This window comes from Diplotaxodon limnothrissa, linkage group LG2, assembly GCF_057381915.1.
Source record: "Diplotaxodon limnothrissa isolate DT_005_m linkage group LG2, D_limnothrissa_male_GT1.1, whole genome shotgun sequence".
NCBI classification, from domain to species: domain Eukaryota; kingdom Metazoa; phylum Chordata; class Actinopteri; order Cichliformes; family Cichlidae; genus Diplotaxodon; species Diplotaxodon limnothrissa.
The window spans coordinates 25,088,786-25,106,706 of record NC_140597.1 but is presented as its reverse complement, the minus strand read 5'-3'; the positions used below and the strand labels follow the sequence as shown (position 1 = coordinate 25,106,706).

Sequence of the window (17,921 nt, the reverse complement as noted above, 5' to 3'; positions counted from 1 at the left end):
CTGGAAGGGCGGACTCTTCCCACTCTCTCCCACTTTCACATCTCGAGATTTTGTCCCGGTTCCTTTTTTTTTCTCTTACCCTCCCTCCTCTTAAAACCCATGGAGATTTAACCAACAAACGGGGTTATTCACGGAACGCTGCAGGGACTTTTAAAAAAGAATGACTTACCAGACAACACATTGTTAATTTTACTGCCACAGGCAAAAAAATAAAAATACAAATAAAAAATACAGTTTAGTCAGTCAGATTTTTTGTTCTGTTTTTTTTTTTCTTTTGAAAAAACTTTGAACAACTGAAAAAGCACTGAAGAACTTTGAGAACTGTTGCTTAATGAGTAAGAAGATTCCCCTTTTTAAAAAAGATAGTGATATTTTTGCCCATATTTTTTGGGTCACACTGAGAGCGTCCATGACAGCTACTGGTAACACGGAGGGTTTGCACTGCGGTGGCTTCTGCGATCGAGGCTTATCTGTCTCTAATCGACGCTAGAGGCAAAAAAAAACAAAAAAAAAGGGACCAAAGTGGAGGAGCACTCCAGAGTGCCGCCATTAAAACTGCTCATCAAAAGGAGGACGTCGTGCACAGCGACAGACACGGCAACGCTAAGAGTTGCCCACCACTATGAGTCGTCTCCCTGTCTCAGGCCTCCCATTGTCCACCTCGGACACCCAACCAAGCAACACGCAGGCTAACGGCATCCTTGAAAAATCCACGCTGTTAACAGACTACGAAGTAAACTTTTTAACAAAAACAAAGTCAAAAAAATGTGATGGCTATATTTGTGGACAGTGGTGTCACACGGCATTGTTTATTTTGAAACGGGGAAAAGAATCATACTACTTACATACGTGTCCGACTACACTGAATTTCAGGATGTTGCGTATACTGTAGATGCCGTAGTTTTGTACGTTCCAGTCGCGGTAGAATTGTGAGACTTTCACATAAGGCACTTCTGTACAGAACGATCAAACACACCGATCACAGAGTCCAGACAACATGCTTACGTTAGTATTTATTTGATTTTCTTCTTCTTCTTTTTTAAATTTATTTATTCTTAGTACTATATGACAATCATGAATGAGTCACCAGTTCTATTCAATATGAACATTAAATGGATGAGTTTATTTTCTTTTGTAAGATATGTAAGAAATTGTTCATTTTTGGGGTTTTTTTGTATTCATTTCCGTTTGCTGCCAGGGCAAATAATAGTCACTCTCAAAAAGAATAATTTATGTAATAAAGTGTTTTAAAAAAAACAGTTTATACTTTAAATAAAGTCTTTAAAACTGTGAAATCTGTTTTTTCGAAATATATTTCGATGTACAGTGTATAGACTTACCTTTATGCAGCACAGTAGAATATTGTTCAGATTATCAAGTTTTATATTTCTAAGAGGAAGTGGCTTGTAATGTGCAAAATCTTTAGCTGGTCTTACTACTCTAGAGTTTTGTGGCACTCTAATACTCCATATCTACAATATCGACCCCCCCACCCCACCCCCAGTTTGTTGTTTTTGACTGGGGGTTGTTTTTTTTTTCTTTTTGTTCGGAAGCTGTCCTAGATCCCAACAGCAGTAGCAGTAATGGATCCCTCTCACTGTGAAGAGACTCGTGCTGGATGTCATAATGTACCAAATCAGTATTATCAAAGGATGATTCTTATACATTCGCTGAAAACGAGACTCTTCTGAGAAACCTTATCAATAAAACATAATTGTTTACTTCAGCCGAGTGACGTGTACTTCACTTTCATCCCACTTTTCCGTTTGAAGACTACCGATGTTACTCATACGGAACATCCTCATTATTTTATGACATGCATTTGTATTAGTTGTGTGATGCTGAAATGCATTTCAAAGGTATCTTTGAGCTTGTTGCTGGTACTGGAAAGTTCCAATAATTAAAACGGGCAGCCCGCACCCAGCCCTTTCTTTGTTAACTGTACATAATTTCCTTAGGTTTGTTCGGAAAATAAGAGGTAATTAACAGCAGTGTTTTATAAACACACAGAGAGCTACCATTTCCCTCTCGTCTATGCTCTGGGGGGGGGGCTACATTTTTTATATCTGCTGCCTCTTGACACTTACTCGGGCATGTTTACATAAGCTAAAGTAGATGTGACAGCATTTTGAATGAAGGCTTAATTATAAAGGAGGAGCGTGCGGTCGCAGATGATATCGCAGTGCCTTTGATGATGTTTCTTACAAATTTAAAAGCCCCCAAAAAACACAACCTCAGACTCGAACCTGCACTTTCACTCTTAGTCTCCAGCAATACACCTGCCAGGTTTGACAGGTGAAGTTGTGGTCTCCCTCTCTTTTTTTTAGGGGTTTCTCACTGTTGCCAAGGCAATTATCGCAATAAGGCACAGGGCAGGATCTGATATATTGCCAGCTCAGACAACACAGTTTAAAAAATATAACTCTGACATCTTCATGTCCATGCCACCAGCAACTACTCTAGTAAATGTTTCCTATAAACATTAAAAATGTTTGTATTAATGGGTATTAGTAATGTGATTAAAATGTGTAGAATTTACTGTCCATTTACGCTCACTGCTCGCTCTTTTAGGTACAACTTGCCAATACCGGGTTGGACTTCCTTTTGCCTTCAGATTTGCATCAAGTCTCCATGGCACAGACTAAAGAAGGTTCTGGAAATATTCCTCAGAGATGTTGTTCCAAAGTGGCATGACAGCATCACAAAGTCCATAATGTAACTCTCCCATTACCCCACATCCCAAAGGTGCTCTGTTGGCTTGAGATCTGGTGACTGTAGAAGCCGTTTAAATACAGTGACCTCACTGTCATATATTTAAGAAAGTAGTTTGAGGAGATCTGAGCTTTGTGAAAAGATGACAGCAGAAGATGGTTAAAGGGACAAACATGGTAAGCAATTATCCTCAGCTAAGCTGTGGCATTTAAACAGTGCTAACGTGGTACAAGAAAATATCCCCCACACTGTTACACCAACATCAGGCTGAACCATTGATACGAAGCAGGATGAATCCATGTTTTTTTTATGTTGTTTATGGCAAATTCTGACCCTGTCATCTAAGTGTTGCAGCAAAATCAAGACTCATAAGACCACATGGCATTTTCCCAATCTTCTATTATGAGTTGTAGCCTCAGTTTCCTGTTAATAGCTGACAGGAGTGATGCCTGGTCTGGTCTTCTGCTGGTCTTCTGCTCCATCAACTTCAAGTTTTGGCATAACGTGCATTCAGAGATGCTTTTCTGCATACCTCGGTTGTACAGAGTGAGTTCGTTAGGCAGGCAATAGTAACTCAACTATCAGCTATTAGGGGTCTAGCCATTCTCGTTCAGCCTCTGACATCATCAAGGCTTTTTCCCCCACAGAACTGCTTACTGTATATTTTCTCTTTTCCAGACCATTTTCTGCAAGCCCATGTTCTATGGGAAATCTCAGACTAGCCCACCTGGTACTAACAACAATGCCACATTCAAAGTCACTTAAATCACCTTTCTTCCCACTCTGAGCCTAGTTTGAACTATGTCACGTCAGCCATGTCTTCAAACCTAAATGCTTTAAGTTTCCGTCATGTTATTGTTTGAATGCATATTAGCAGTAATAAGAACATAATAAATTGCCCAGCCAGTGTAGGTTACAGCAGCATAAGCACAAGTTAAACTTATAACTTTAAAAAGCTTTGAATGTCTTTTAATTGAAACAGTTATAAATACTGTGGAGGCTAGCTTAATGAGAAATGTGATACAAACTACGGTTGATTCACATGTGAGCTCTCTGCTGTATCCCACAAATGAAGTGAAATACAGTGAAAACTGTCTAATGCTATGTTTAATGTGTAAAGTGATAGTTTTCATGCTCAAAGCTCACGACTTTTCAGTGATGGCTCATTCTTAGCTCAGCAGGCAGTTTGGGTGGGGAAAGAGTCTCCTTTTGTTACCACCAGTTGCAGTGAACTAGCTTAGCTGGCAACTGTAGTGGAAACATTAAGCAGTAGTGCTTGCAGGTGAGTGTCAGACTTATATTTGATAAAAACAAACAGAGTGGTAGTGTAACTGGGAAAATGTTGCTACAAGGGAATTTTAGCTTCATAGACTGTTTCCACAGTGCCCCCAAGTGGCCAATTAGAGAAAGCTCTTATAGGTGTAAGTAAAATACAGAAACTTACATTACAAATAAGTCTTCTTTATATTCAGAGGCGGAGCCAGACATTTGAAACACCCGGGGCTTAGCCCAAAGAGTAGTATGCATGTGGGATTTTTTTTTTTTTTTTTTGGGGGGGGGTGTAGAAATGACTGAAAGATTAATAGGCTCTGTTCAAAAAAGAATGACTTCATATAGGGAAAAATATATATCACATGTGCAGGACGCCTTAAACTAGTTTTTTAATTAAGCAGCAAGGCAGAACAAGGTCAGGGCTGCATCAAGACACGAGGACTAAACCCCAATTCAACCAGACCCAGAACTGATCCAGAATTAAAACAGGACTACAACAGTTCAAAATCAGGACTACTGAGGACTTAACCAAGACAGAACCAGAATCAGAACTAGATGATAGCACTAAAAATCATCATAGACCTGCACTACACTTATTTTTTAATTCTACCAAAGTCCACTATTTAGATTGAGAAAAGTTTATATAATTATTTAGCCTTGTTGTGCAAACAAGCCTGCAGAACTTAATAAATATAGAATTTGAAAAATAACAAACCTAAAAAGAAACACTAGGTACGAGATACATGAGGACCTGTGATACGGTGATACTTTTGGTAAACAACCATTTGACTAACATGTGTGTCTCACCTGCTCTTGTTCATCTGTTCTGTCCTCGTTCTCCTCTCTCTCCCTCTTTGTGCTGACAATCATCAAATATACAGTTGAAACCAGATATTTACTCTTCAGATAAAAACACTTTTTTAATTGTAACATCAAATCAGACTAAATGTTTATTTCTTTAGATTGATAAATATAAAAACATATTTGTTAACTTTAAGAGTAAAGAGAGAAACTATCTGTATTTCTTAATTGCAAATGGCACCAAATTGTATTCAAACTTGAGCCACACTTATGGAGCTCCACAGTTCTTTTCCTGGTGTTTTGGTTGATATCTCTTGATTTTCCCATGTCAAAGAAACAGGCTCTGTGTTTTGCCTTATATGCATCCACAGCTGTGCCACCAGTTTACTCACATGGACTCTACTAACCTATCAGAAGCTTCTTCAGCTCAGAATGGAATCGTCTGGAGTTTTCTTATTAATTAACAATAAATTTAGTGTACATGTACTCCTAAATTTGATGAAAGTGATAAAAATAGCTCTGTCTCTCTTTATTCTGAAATTTAACTAATTCAAAATATATTTCAATATTTATCTAAAACAAAAATTTACTCTAAATTGATGTTGTACAGTAAAAATGTTTTATGTTTTCTCCCTAAAGTGTATGTAAATATCTGGTTACAAATGTGAATATCCTGCTGTGTACTGAAATCCCTCTTGTTTTGCATAGAAATATACTGAACAACATACAAAGCATAATATATAAAATAACATTTACCTGAGTTTTTTCTTTGAAAGAACCCTCTAATGTCCATTCTTATGTTTCAGTACATAACTGAAACCGATTTAGTCGGGGAGGGTAAGAACTGAGAATATGAAATAAACACACGTAAGCTAAGACTCTAAAAAAAAATAGCATTTGTTCGGCTTTTCATTTTGCCATTTGTTGATTCACTTGAAGAGCAAGTAAAATAATATTGGTCAAGTGATCAGTTTCATATCAATCTTTCGTGATGCACCGTCATATTTACATTATTTGTACGGTACGAATGATTTGCTTTGGTACCTGGTCAAACTTAAGCTCTCCTTAGTATGGCTGGCTCCGTCTCTCCAACAGCGCACACACGGGCAGCAGCTGCCCCGCCCCCTCGCTCAGTCGCTTAGTGCCTGAGCTTGGATCATACCAATATCAGGGGGGGATTCACGCACAGTCGTAAATTCCCACAGTGTGCACTATGTGCTTCGAATATTGTGTGTACTTTTTGTTTTATACAGTTGTCAGCCAGGCATCTAACTATGAAAAAATTGCACTCCAAAATACCCCGGGCTTCTGACAAAACAACCCGGGCTTAAGCCCCGTAAGCCACCCCCCCGCTCCGCCCCTGTTTATATTCTGAATATATATAGTAATGTTAATTTTGATTCATAAACATGGATAATAAGCAACAGATTGATGTTTCAACTGTGCAGTTTATTTTAGGATTTCTTCTGAAAATGTAAAGATCCTGCATTTCAAGTATTGTGGCAAAAAAGAAAATCACTAGAAGTACAAGTACCCTAAAAGTGTTTATGCTTGAGTAACTATGCATCTTGTAATTTACCTCCTCCACAACTACTGGCTGCCAATTATGTCTCATTTTCTCCTCTGCTCCCCCCCTTCCTTTTATTTGATTGTAAGACATTTGGTGTTAAAAATAGTTGAAAACTCAGTCACCAACAGCCACAAATCTGCACTTTCATCCCTGCCTAAATCGCACACGCACACACACACATACCTCATTCACATTGCCCATTAAAAAAAAAAAAAAAAAACAACCCAAACAGAGCCTTTTATGGTTATGGCAATAAATTATTTTAATCATCTACAGCAAAAAGGCATCGTATGGGTAATTTGGATCAGTCTGTATAGCAATCACAACATCTTGTTTCAGTGAGAAATAAAGCTGAAAAGCTAATATGATAAAAATAATATTGATAGTCTGTGAAGGTTCTCAGTCATCCAGGTCATCGCAGTCAAAGGAGCTTGCAAAGAAAAGCGTCTGGACTTCTTTAAGTTGCTTGAAGACGTTTCACCTCTCATCCGAGAAGCTTCTTCAGAAGTCCAGATGCTTTTCTTTGCAAGCTCCTTTGAATATTGATAGTCATTTCTTTGTATATGAAGAAAAACATTGTGGCTGTTAAATGTTGCCATTAATCAAAATAATAAAATAAGAGCATTCCATTTATTGTCTTACCGCCTATGGACAAACGTACATTTGTTAAAATGACTTGTGTGCAAATGAGATGGGAAACATTTCAAGCATCAGCCCTGTCTGCAGCGGGGTTCTCACAGCCTTTGGGTATCATCATACTGGGTAAGAGTCCTTGAAGTTTTGCAGATAGCATAGCTGAAGGGGAGGAGTAAGGAAAGCTTTTATGTGGTTATGAAGACAGGAAGGAGTATATTACAGAGGCAATCATTATAAAGTGCCCAAGTGAATCACGCAGGATGAGCCTGAGATCATAGTATGCTGTATGTTTGGCATCTACCATATTGTGTGTGCAAATCTGTAGCTTGTGTGTTGTTGCACAATTTTAGTAAGGAGCCTGAGATTTTGGTAATGTTTACAAGCTCTGTTAGAAACTGCTACTGTGTAACCGTGGACAGCAACTGTGTAACCGTGGACAGGTCAGTCAGTCAGTGTGGAGGGTTGCACATGAAGGTGGAGGGTTGCACATGAAGGTAGAGCACTGGGATGAAGCTTCCATGTGGGAGCGAGGACTTCATTTATAGAAGTAATTTATAGCTTTACAGACATACAAGACTTCTGGAGGGAACAGAGGGGCGTTTGTGAGGAAGTGCAAGGTTTAAGTCAGATGGGAGAAAGGGCGATGGGCTTCGAGGCACAGAAATAGGGGCAAGAGGGTAATGGGGGTCAATCAGTAGGGGAATGGCGTTATGTCAGCATGTCCCAGAGACAGCAGCAGCACAGAGCTGTCCAGCAGGCTGTCAGGCATGTGTCCGCTGTGTCATCCCTTCTCCTGTCTTCAACCACGTACACTACAGTGAAATAAAGAGTAGAGATGGAAGAAAGAGGTTGGAAAGGGTTTTAAAGAAAAAGAAAGCAATTAGTGATTTCTTTTCTAAAACAACATAAAGTCCAGTGATATAATTCTCAGTGTCAAATCTCCAGCAGGGAGTTCAAGTGTAACCAGGGGTTTATACACTTTTCCTCTAATTACAGTCATCTTAGGAGTTTAATCTTTACAGTAATACCATAGCAGCGCACAGCCATGATCACACAGCATTACACTTGACTAACATCAGCTCGCCTTCGGTGCTTTCCCTTTACTTCACGTGTGTAGCAGTGGCTTTATTTCATCCTTCACCAACATGTGGAAACTTGTCGAGGCAAATGATCATGTTAGCCATACATGAGCTTTAACAGCTGCTCCAGCCTGAATGAGCACATCTCACCTTCTTTGTGTTTCTGATTAATCATTTATGTGGAAGCAAACACTAATCCAGCTTTTAACAGCTTCAGCTGGGAGGCAAGTTACCTAGGTGACATGCCACTGACCCAATAGGCAAGGACAGATGGCTTACCACTTTTCATACTGAACTCTGATAACGATGTGGCAAAGGTTAATAAATGTTTGGCCAATATTTATTTTTAATGCCGCTAATCGACATGGCGTGCAATGAGAATCTCAGTCACAGCACACTTAGCTTTTATTGACCAGATCAGGTTTATCTTAGGCTACAAAAGCAGCAACACCTTAGTGCTCGCTTTCATAAATAGAAGGATTGGCCGTGTTTTCTTCATGCAAGGCTGTTCTCTTTGCATACTCACTTTGAATATTTATTTTTAAAACGTGCCCTTTCTTTCCCAGCTTGTGCTACACTTTATTGGCTGCTCAGTGGGGAGTTCAAGCCGCATTAACACACCTTTCATCTAAAACCCGACTTGACTTCACACATCTGAAACCTTAGCTGCCTGCTCGGGGATGCTTGAAGTTGTACCACGTTAAGGTTCCTGGTAGAAACACAGGCATTTGTCAAATTGGCAATTAGATTATCAAGTACCACGACTTAACAACACGTTATTTGTTGATGTTGTTAGGGAACAGAATGGTGGCTTTTAAAGCAGCGAAACCCCAATGCTTACATTAATAAAGTGGGACTTTTTCAAGGAAGCCAAGCATGTAAATGAAATCCTGTTTTTTTTCCCCCCATTCTGCCCGAGTGTGTTGTATACTTTGTTAAACAATGTTGACTTTATTGTGTTAAGCACACACTTAAGGGGGGAAAAAAAAAAAAAAAAAAAAAAAAAAGTAGTAACGACTACATGCTAAAGTAGTGACTTCCCGTTGATGAAGCTTAGATTCAATAAGATAAGATAAGACTTTATTGATCCCACAACGGGGAAATTTTTGCGTCACCTCAGCTCAGGTACAGATATCAGAAGGAAATACAAAAATACAAATAAGTACAATCAATGGAAAAAAAGTAAGATAATACACTATATACAATGGTAGCATACACAGTATGTGATCATGGATATGGTTGAAAATATGGAAGAACATAAACTATATAGCTATTGTACCACACACACACACACACACACACACCATTATGCATGAAGTGGTGACCGTGGCTGTTCACAGTGTCCAGTGACTTATGACATTGTGATTGAGGAGTTATAGAGTCTAACTGCTATTGGGATGAATGATCTGCGAAAGCGCTCCTTCTTGCAGCGAGGGTGTAATATTCAGTCTAATCTAAAACTAGCTAAGAGAAATTACACACCTGTCCCAAACAGGAACTCGTGTTTCAGGAGCCCACTGAAATGTGTCCACTTCAGTATTTAAATATAGTTCACTTCACTTGTCACAAACATAGACATCAGTTTTTGTTTATGAAGCTTTATTTTTTGTCATATGCCTCAGGAGGATGTGACTGAGCAATACAGCTTGTTCATTCAGTAGAAATTTGTTAATCACAAGGCAGGCCAGTCCTAAAGCATACCACCAGTTTTACTCCAGCTATGACCATAAACTCATCAAGAAAATGTTAAAGGTCTAAGATCAAGTGAGCAATAAGATATTTTGCTTATCTGGCATATTTGCTAGAGCAGCGGAAAGGCCCTTCTCTTGCCATTACAAAGAATATGTGTTTAAGGTACTTATGTAACCATCTTAAAAAGGTACAGCTAACGTTAACAGATCAGCTTCCTAGTGGTACTAACAAGGGGCAACCTCCAGACCTAAAACCAATGCCAGGTGCCAAAATGTGCAGTTCCTTTAGTAGCCAGCTGACAAGGTAGCACTGCATCGTCTCACACAAATATGGTCATTCTTAGCTCCAAAATGTTTTCAAAATGCCTTTCAAAAACCAGTGTGTGAAAACAATGTAGCTACAAACAGCTTTCCTACTGTTTATGAGTTATGCGAGTAGCTAATCCTTGCAGCTGAATGCAGACTTGCAAGACTCCCAGTGCATCTCCATAACATCCAGTCAACAAGTAATTCAGCACAGGACTTAAAATTGTGTAAGGACAGTGACAACTTGTAGTTCTGCTAGTACTGCTGGATTTGGACTCACAAGTGTTGTGTAGCACATTTGGGTCACAGTGCTTACCTGTGTTTTTGGGAGCTTCCCCATACATGGGCCCGGGAGGAGGTCCACCCTGCCAGCCAAACTGAGGCTGTCCAGCATACCCATAAGGAGGTTGTCCTGGTCCAGGATAAGGACCGCCAGGTCCCATTGGTCCGGGAGGGTAGTTCGGGTAAGCTGGGTTAGGTTGCTCCATGTTCACAGGGTATCCCTGCTGAGGATACCCTGGGTAGCCTTGAGGTGGTGGGCCCTGGGCTGGGTAACCAGGAGCAGTCGGGCCATTGCCTGGGTATGGAGGCGGGTTCTCCATGTTTGGCTGTAGGTCAAACGATTGCTTAAAAGGAAAAGAGAAAAAAAAAAAAGTTAAAGGTGGTGTGATTATGGCCCTTTTCTTGACTAGAAAGCAGATACACTGAAGCAACACAGAATACCTTTTCAATTCCTCCATATTCCGGTTTCCTACTCAGAAAGTCTAAAGTAATATTTGGCAGTATTTTGCCAAAGTTCTAAAAAAAAGAGAAACTGTTTCTAGTTTGTATACATCACACACTTCACTCACTACTTCTTTAACCTGTTGACTATTCCACACTTTCGGCAAACAGCCATTATCTCCACTCAGCCACAGAGGAAAGACAAGCACAGTACATTACTCTAATGTTTGCAGAGGATATCTTATGATTCAGTGGTCAGTCACAGCACACATCAACCATTCCAGAGGCAAGCATAATTATTTTACTATTCACACAGAAAGATTGGCTTCACAGCGTACAGAGTGAGGCCAGTAGAACACGTGAATAAGAGAGAGGAAGAAAGAACTCTGTAACCACAAGGCCCGTACAAGTTGCATTTTCACACTTATCACATTATATCACACATTCATGTCTTCTTTTTGTCAGTGTGCGAATCAAACGGGAAAGAAAATGATCCCAAAGCCATTATCAAAGTAAATAAACTATGTCTGAGATCAGCCATTTAAAAGTCATTTCTTTCAAGTGCATTTCCCAACCAGTGGTTTCTGAGAAGGCCAACACCGAAACACTTGCTAGCTTTCACGTAGAAGAGCCACAGAAAAAGAAAAGGCTGATAGTTGGAAAACTGTGGTGGTGCTTACATCACTGGAATCCCTTTTTCACCTTGTATATGTACACTATAAACATCCAAATGGCTTTCATTCCTTCCTGCTCATCTTTTTATCCACATTCAATCTCCCATCTGTAATTTAAAAAAAAGGTGCACACACAGAGTACTTCCAAACTGGATGGTGAAAAACGTTATTACCACTAATCTACTCAGTAGGATTTAACAGTGTACTTTTCTGTACTTATCACTTATGGAAAATCTCTTATTGGGTTCAAAGTACATAAGTCTTTTTATAAGTGTCATTGCCCAATGGCATTAATAACCATGTTTGATTGTGGCTCTTGGGTAATGTTATACCTGCAGATAAGCTATGAGGTTGGTTTCATACCACTTTCAAAGTGATGTGGGAATGTTAACATTAGCAGCCCATGTGACAATAAGCTTTATCACGACTTTCACGCATTTCACCACCTGAATATGTTCTTCAAGCTACTAGCAGACGGCACTCCCTCTAAAGATGCCTAGGAGGGACAAAACAATTCCTGATGATTTGTTTAAGTAGTTACAGTAAGCCAGCACACTCACCAGCAAAAAAACAACAACACTGGAATAAGCTCACCTGTCCTGCTGGGACAATGAGAGGTGACGCCAAAGTGTCCCCTGTGATGAAGGTCTATTCTGTCCCTCTCTTCCTGTGTAAGATTACGTGTTGAAGGTTGAGAAAGAAGCCAAACAAATGATCGGTAACCTGACACCTATGAGGATGTCTGCATATACTGTCAAAGTTCACCTTGAAGGCCATGGGCTTTTATTATACCTACGTACATTTCTTACTAGACTTTGGTACAGGGTTAAGTTTTAATGAAAAGATTTTAATAGACGTTGATTTCTATGAAGGTTTTCTCAGTGTGTCTTTACTGTGTCCGAGAGTGATAATTTGCATGTGTTTGTTTTTCCCCTCTGATGAAAAGCAAAAATAAATGAGTGAAGTGAGATCACATGTGTTTCCACAACAGTATCATGATGACAATATCACAGACAAACAGGGCACACGGAGTACCTGGACACTGAACACTAAACCTTCCTGAATCCTTTAAATGCCACTGAAAATGCCATTGTTAAATAATGACAAGCAAGTTTCCCTAACAGTTGTGTTATCCTTGTGGCTGAGTTTAACACTAACATCTGGAAAATAAACTGGGTGGTAAAGCAGAACACGTAAGCATTACTATGGAATATTTAAAATATAGCCTCACAAACCCAAAAGAAGTGCTAATAATTAGCATTAAGTAGTAAAAGAAAAAAAATCTATTTGGGCATTTTAATGTTTTTTAGTACATAGGACTTGAACTACTTAAGATATGATGCCAATTTAAAAATTCTGTTCAGAGAAAATACACATATCTACCTAAATACCAGGGCCTAAAAGGACCAGCTATAATAAATAAATAAATAAAGGGGGGGGGGGGGGGGGTAAAAGCCCATATTGCCCAAAATGAATGAGCTTACATTAGATTTACATCATGTTTGTACAAGCTGAGCTGTGGCAAAGCAGTTCGGTAGCCTGGCAGCCCCTGTTTACCTTGTCTTTGTCTAGAGACAAGACAAGACTCCGTGTATATTAAGACACCCCATTGGACCCAATTAAGAGCAATCAGAACCATAATTCTGTCATATAAACAGGTGCTTGGAGCAAACTGAGAAAAAAAAAAAGCTCTAAACTAAAAAAAGACACGAAAACAAAAAGAAAAAAAGAACAGAAACTATAACCGGAACCTTTGTTGCTCAGCAACGCTGCCTTGAATTAATCTGAGTTAAGCTAAAGCTAGTCTGTTAATATTTGATCCGTTTGTATTTTCAATAAGCGTTTGTTAGTATGACTAGCCCACTTATTATCAGGGTTAGTCAACAGAATTTAGTTTAGCCTATTAAGTGTTTTTTTTTTTTAAAGAACTCTATAGCCTTTACATGAGGCAAACAGAAGTCGCACCTGCAGGCCACAACCCAGTCCGACCCATCTCTAATTTCACAGTGACAAGGCTCGTACACACAAATATACACAGTCCGGCCCTGGCTGGGCTTCCTACCTTTGAGTAACCACTATTCCGGTCAGCTGGAGACGGCAGCAAAGTCTGCTTAACCAGAAACGGCGTCAGTCTTCTCTTCTTGTTACTACTTCTTACCGCAATGACCGACCACTGTCCAGAAATTTGGTGCGTATCGCGTTCACTGGGTGTGACGTCATTTAAAGGGTACGATATGCGGGAGGCGTTTCGGTGGGCCACCGAAGGGCGGGATTGGCTGCTGAGCCGGCCCCCGCTCGCCAGCGTCCAATCATAAGCTAGAGCGATGACCAGCCGTTCGCCAGGGGAAAAAACAATGACTTCTGGTCGTTTGAACAGATAACCGATTTAGCGGGTCTACATCACCCAGCCAGTGACGAAATTCACACGAGGAGCAAGAATAGCTCAGAGGAGTGACTAACTGGTCAATTATTCATCGATGGTCTTATTTCTCTCACTCATGGGAGTTTTGCTCATAAAGCTAATGGATAATTTACATGTTACCAAAGACACATAGTCAAATATTATTTTATATATGTAAGAATGAACTTTTTTTTATTATTTCCTGTGTTTTATCTATCATATTGCATTGCTGGTTTTGTCCCAGCAGATGTCAGGCTAGCCCCAGCCTGGAATCATAAGACCTTCTCGTGTTTATATGAGATACACAATTCGGATATTCGCCAAATGCGTGTGTTTAATTTTGTTTAAGTTGCTGAGCACACCAGGACACCGTGTCGTTGAGTTGTTAGCTGTTTATTAACATTATATGCTGTAAGATTCAGGCATTAATCTAAGACACTTTCGATCTTTCTGGGTCCCAGTAATTGCAGCACTTTGGCAGATTTCAATTGTATATCTTACAGATCCGAGAGAAGGAAAACAAACTCCACGAAAGTGGTTTGTGGAGTGGGCTGTATAGCTGCACTTGTGTTCACTATAGGCTGATTGCTATAAACCCTCTTATCTGTGACCGTATTCTCCCAGTGATTTATTGGCTTGTCAAAATGTCTTGCACGTGCAGAGAGGCCATGGCGGTTGAGTGAATTTGTTTTCTTTGAAACAACTGTACCTGTTAACTCAGGGCTCCATACTACACAGCGAGTTCAAAGAAGCTTTTTCCCCTACCTAGATTCACCTACCCTAACATTGGCTATCAGGATAAATGGCAAACAACGCTGGTTATCAACTCCCTAAATTAACCCAGGATTTCCCCTGTGCTATCACATGAAAGGGGTGACGTCAGCATCTGACCAATCACGAAGGGAGGTTTCAAGACTCATGTGACTTTTCCACAGAAAATGATCCCTGTGAGTGTCACCTACTCCAGAGACGTTATCAAATGGTGATGAAAATCTCAAAACAACATAAAATGCCAGTAAAATGCAAGACTGTTAAAGGGCTTCCTTTGACAACTGACACAGTTTGGCTTCATTTTGTGATTTTAGTAAGGTACAGCTTAACATATTATGTATTGTCCCAATAGAGAATCTACATCACACTTACAACGTGCTTTAAAAGAAAAGAATTAGTGAAAACGTGTTGCTTACAAATGATTTTAAACCCAAACTCTGAACATAACCTTCTCCTGACAGTTTGAGTGTTTATTCTCTAAGCTGCAGAACAATAAAATTGAAAAAAATATGTAAGTATTAATTATTTATTTATATGTAAGTGTTAATTAATAATGCTCATCAGGGAATCAAAGACATTACATGGTATTTAAAAACAACAACAACAAAAAAAACTTTAGACCTTTTTTACTGTTCACATGCAGGTGCCCGAGGGATCTCCCGGTACGGTGACACTCTTTTCTGGAGAACTGATTCTTGATTTGATTCTTGAGTTGATTCTTAATCTACCAATTTACCCCAACAAGAAGTGAATACTTCATAGTAAAGAAAACCCAGGTTTAACCCAGAAGTTACCTGGATAAGCCAGCCAAGTCTGGCTGCTTAGCATAGACCACAGTTCTTTCTGAAGCTTTCCCCGAGTGGTTCTTGGCTCTTGGACAACTCTTTTGATGAGGTTCTGACTCTTCTATCAGAAATCTTGTGAGGAACGTTTGATTGTGGCTGGTTTATCGTGAAATGATGTTCTTTCCACTTCCCTAATTCACTGTAACATCCTGAAGGTCAGAAATATGCCCGTAACTGATCCCATCAGTATCTTCTGCAACAGTAAGGCTCCTACTGTCTTGCAACAATAAGGTTTACCCGTCATAAGCTGCATTTGCTGTGACACCTTGGTAATGAGAAACCTTTCTTATAGGCCATGAGTTAGGACTGAACCAGCTAGTACTAATTTCCACTGATAGGGGGCAGGATTGCATTCATAATAGAGAGAGATCTCAGCTGGCTTCTAGGCAAAGCAAGGCAATTTTATTTGTATAGCACACTTTAAGCACAAGGCAATTCAAGGTGCAATTCAAAATTAAAAACAAGCAAGTAGAAAGCCATAATAAGATCAGTTACTCATAAGCAAGTCTAAATAAGTAAGGAGTTCAGTGTCTCTGCAGCTTTGCATTCTCCTGATAGTGCGCTCCAGATGTGAGGAGCATAGAAACGAAAAGCTGCTTCTCCATGTTTAGTTCTGGTTCTAGGGACAGTCACTAAACTAGAGCTGGAGGACCTAACTGATCTAGATGATTTGTACCATGATAGCAGATCTCTAATGTACTCTGGTGCTAGCCCATTCAATGATTTATAAACTAATAAAAGCACTTTAAAGTCTATTCTCTGAGCTAGAGGGAGCCAGTGTAATGACTTTAGAACTGGGGTAATGTGCTCTATTTTCTTGATTCTAGTGAGAACACAAGCAACAGCGTTCTGGATCAGCTGCAGTTGTCTGATTGATTTTTTAGGTAAACCTGTGAAGATACTGTTACAGTAATCAAGGTGGCTAGAGATAAATTCATGGATGAGTTTTTCTAGGTCTCCTTGTGTCATCAGTCCTTTAATCCTAGAAATGTTCCTCATATGATAGAAGGCTGACCTTGTTATTACTTTTATGTGGCCCTGGAGGTTCAGGTCTGAGTCCATTATTACACCTAAATTTCTGGCCTGGTCAGTAGTTTCTAGTTGGACCAGTTTAAGCTGATTACTGATATTTAGTCGATCTTTTTTGGGTCCAAAGATAAGTACTTCAGTTTTGGTTTTGTTCAGTTGAAGGAAATTATGAGACATCCAGTTGTTAATTTGCTCAATGCATTTATTAATTGTTTGGATAGGTTCAACATCACCTGGTGACATTGAGATATAAAGTTGGCTAAGGCTTTCAATGCCTTTTCACACCTCCCTTTCTTCATATGTCCTTGTGTCATTCCACGCCACTACACATGGCTTAATTTAAGGACTCATTTGTCTTGGTTTCTTTGTATGCACAGATTATTTGGGATGTTACCAACATCTGGTAATGATTTCATGTCAATAGCTCCATTAGAAGTATAAGTTTGTTTTCCCAGCTGTAAGTACTCATTATGAAACCAAAAAAGGATCTGTAATTCTTACATCAATATATATTGCTGGATAATATTTACAAATTCATTAACATACATCATGTTTTCTAAGACAATAACACCCTTATATCTATCTTATTACACTGTAAAGTAACTGTAATACAAACCAACCTGGGCATATCTCACATATAAGGTTTTTTTTTTAAAATCACTGGTAGATGTTAAACCAAAATATAATTCTTCACTATTATATATCGGAATCTGTATGTGTGCACATACAAGGAACTGGGCTCTGTTTTTTTCCCTTTGCATTCAGTGTAAACAGAATGAACAGCCAGTATAGTAACAACATGTATGGCATATCCATACTGTATGTGCAATGGTGAGGAGTGCAAAGATGTTTGAATAAATTATGAAATAAAGAAGGGATGGATAACTGGTTACTATATATACAGTATATACATGCTTGTTTCAGCAGCAGGTATGGTGGATGTTTGACAATACATGATATTCTGTTTAATGAATGAGTAGCATACCAGAAATTGGACAGCGTGACCTCTGCTATTGACAGTTGAATTTAAAAGGCAATGATTTCTGTTCTGCAAAGAATTCCATGTAGCAACATGTGATGAGGCTTGCACATTGAGTATGTGTAACAGGACACCTGTATCAACAAACAGAGCTGTAAACCAGTGGTGCCACTGGGTATCGAAACCCTGATCTCTGACATATGCACACTAAGCACAGTATGTTTACAGCGGAAGCGTAAAGTCATGCACAGAAAGTCTGTTGATGAAAGTTACCGGTGACACATTAGGCAACAGCAGCGATTGTGCAACAAACAGTGAAGAAATCGTCAGCGTTACTGAGCCAAATGCAAGACGGTGTAGCCTGCATTGTAAACATCACAGACCAGTTCTGAATACATGAAAAACAATTCAAAAATACTTTTCAAAGATCAC

At 39.4% G+C, this 17,921-nt stretch overlaps 1 protein-coding gene across 1 annotated transcript; it reads right to left on the bottom strand.

The window, feature by feature from the left end:
• Positions 1-6,603: 6,603 nt before the first annotated feature.
• On the bottom strand, positions 6,604-13,658 carry LOC146638494 (cysteine-rich transmembrane module-containing protein 1-like). The gene is made up of 3 exons (XM_085368877.1): positions 13,527-13,658; positions 10,384-10,693; positions 6,604-7,803 (listed from the first exon to the last, which is right to left on the bottom strand). Exons 2-3 carry the CDS (start codon positions 10,667-10,669, stop codon positions 7,700-7,702), a joined length of 390 nt encoding a protein of 129 aa, XP_085225003.1. The 5' UTR covers positions 10,670-10,693; positions 13,527-13,658; the 3' UTR covers positions 6,604-7,699.
• Positions 13,659-17,921: the final 4,263 nt, after the last annotated feature.

Coding starts and splice junctions, on each gene's coding strand:
- LOC146638494 (XM_085368877.1), bottom strand. CDS start 10,669: ATGGAGAACCCGCCTCCATACCCAGGCAATGGCCCGACTGCTCCTGGT. Junction 7,804..10,383: donor GGAAGCTCCCAAAAACACAG/GTAAGCACTGTG, acceptor ATTTCACTGTAG/TGTACGTGGTTGAAGACAGG.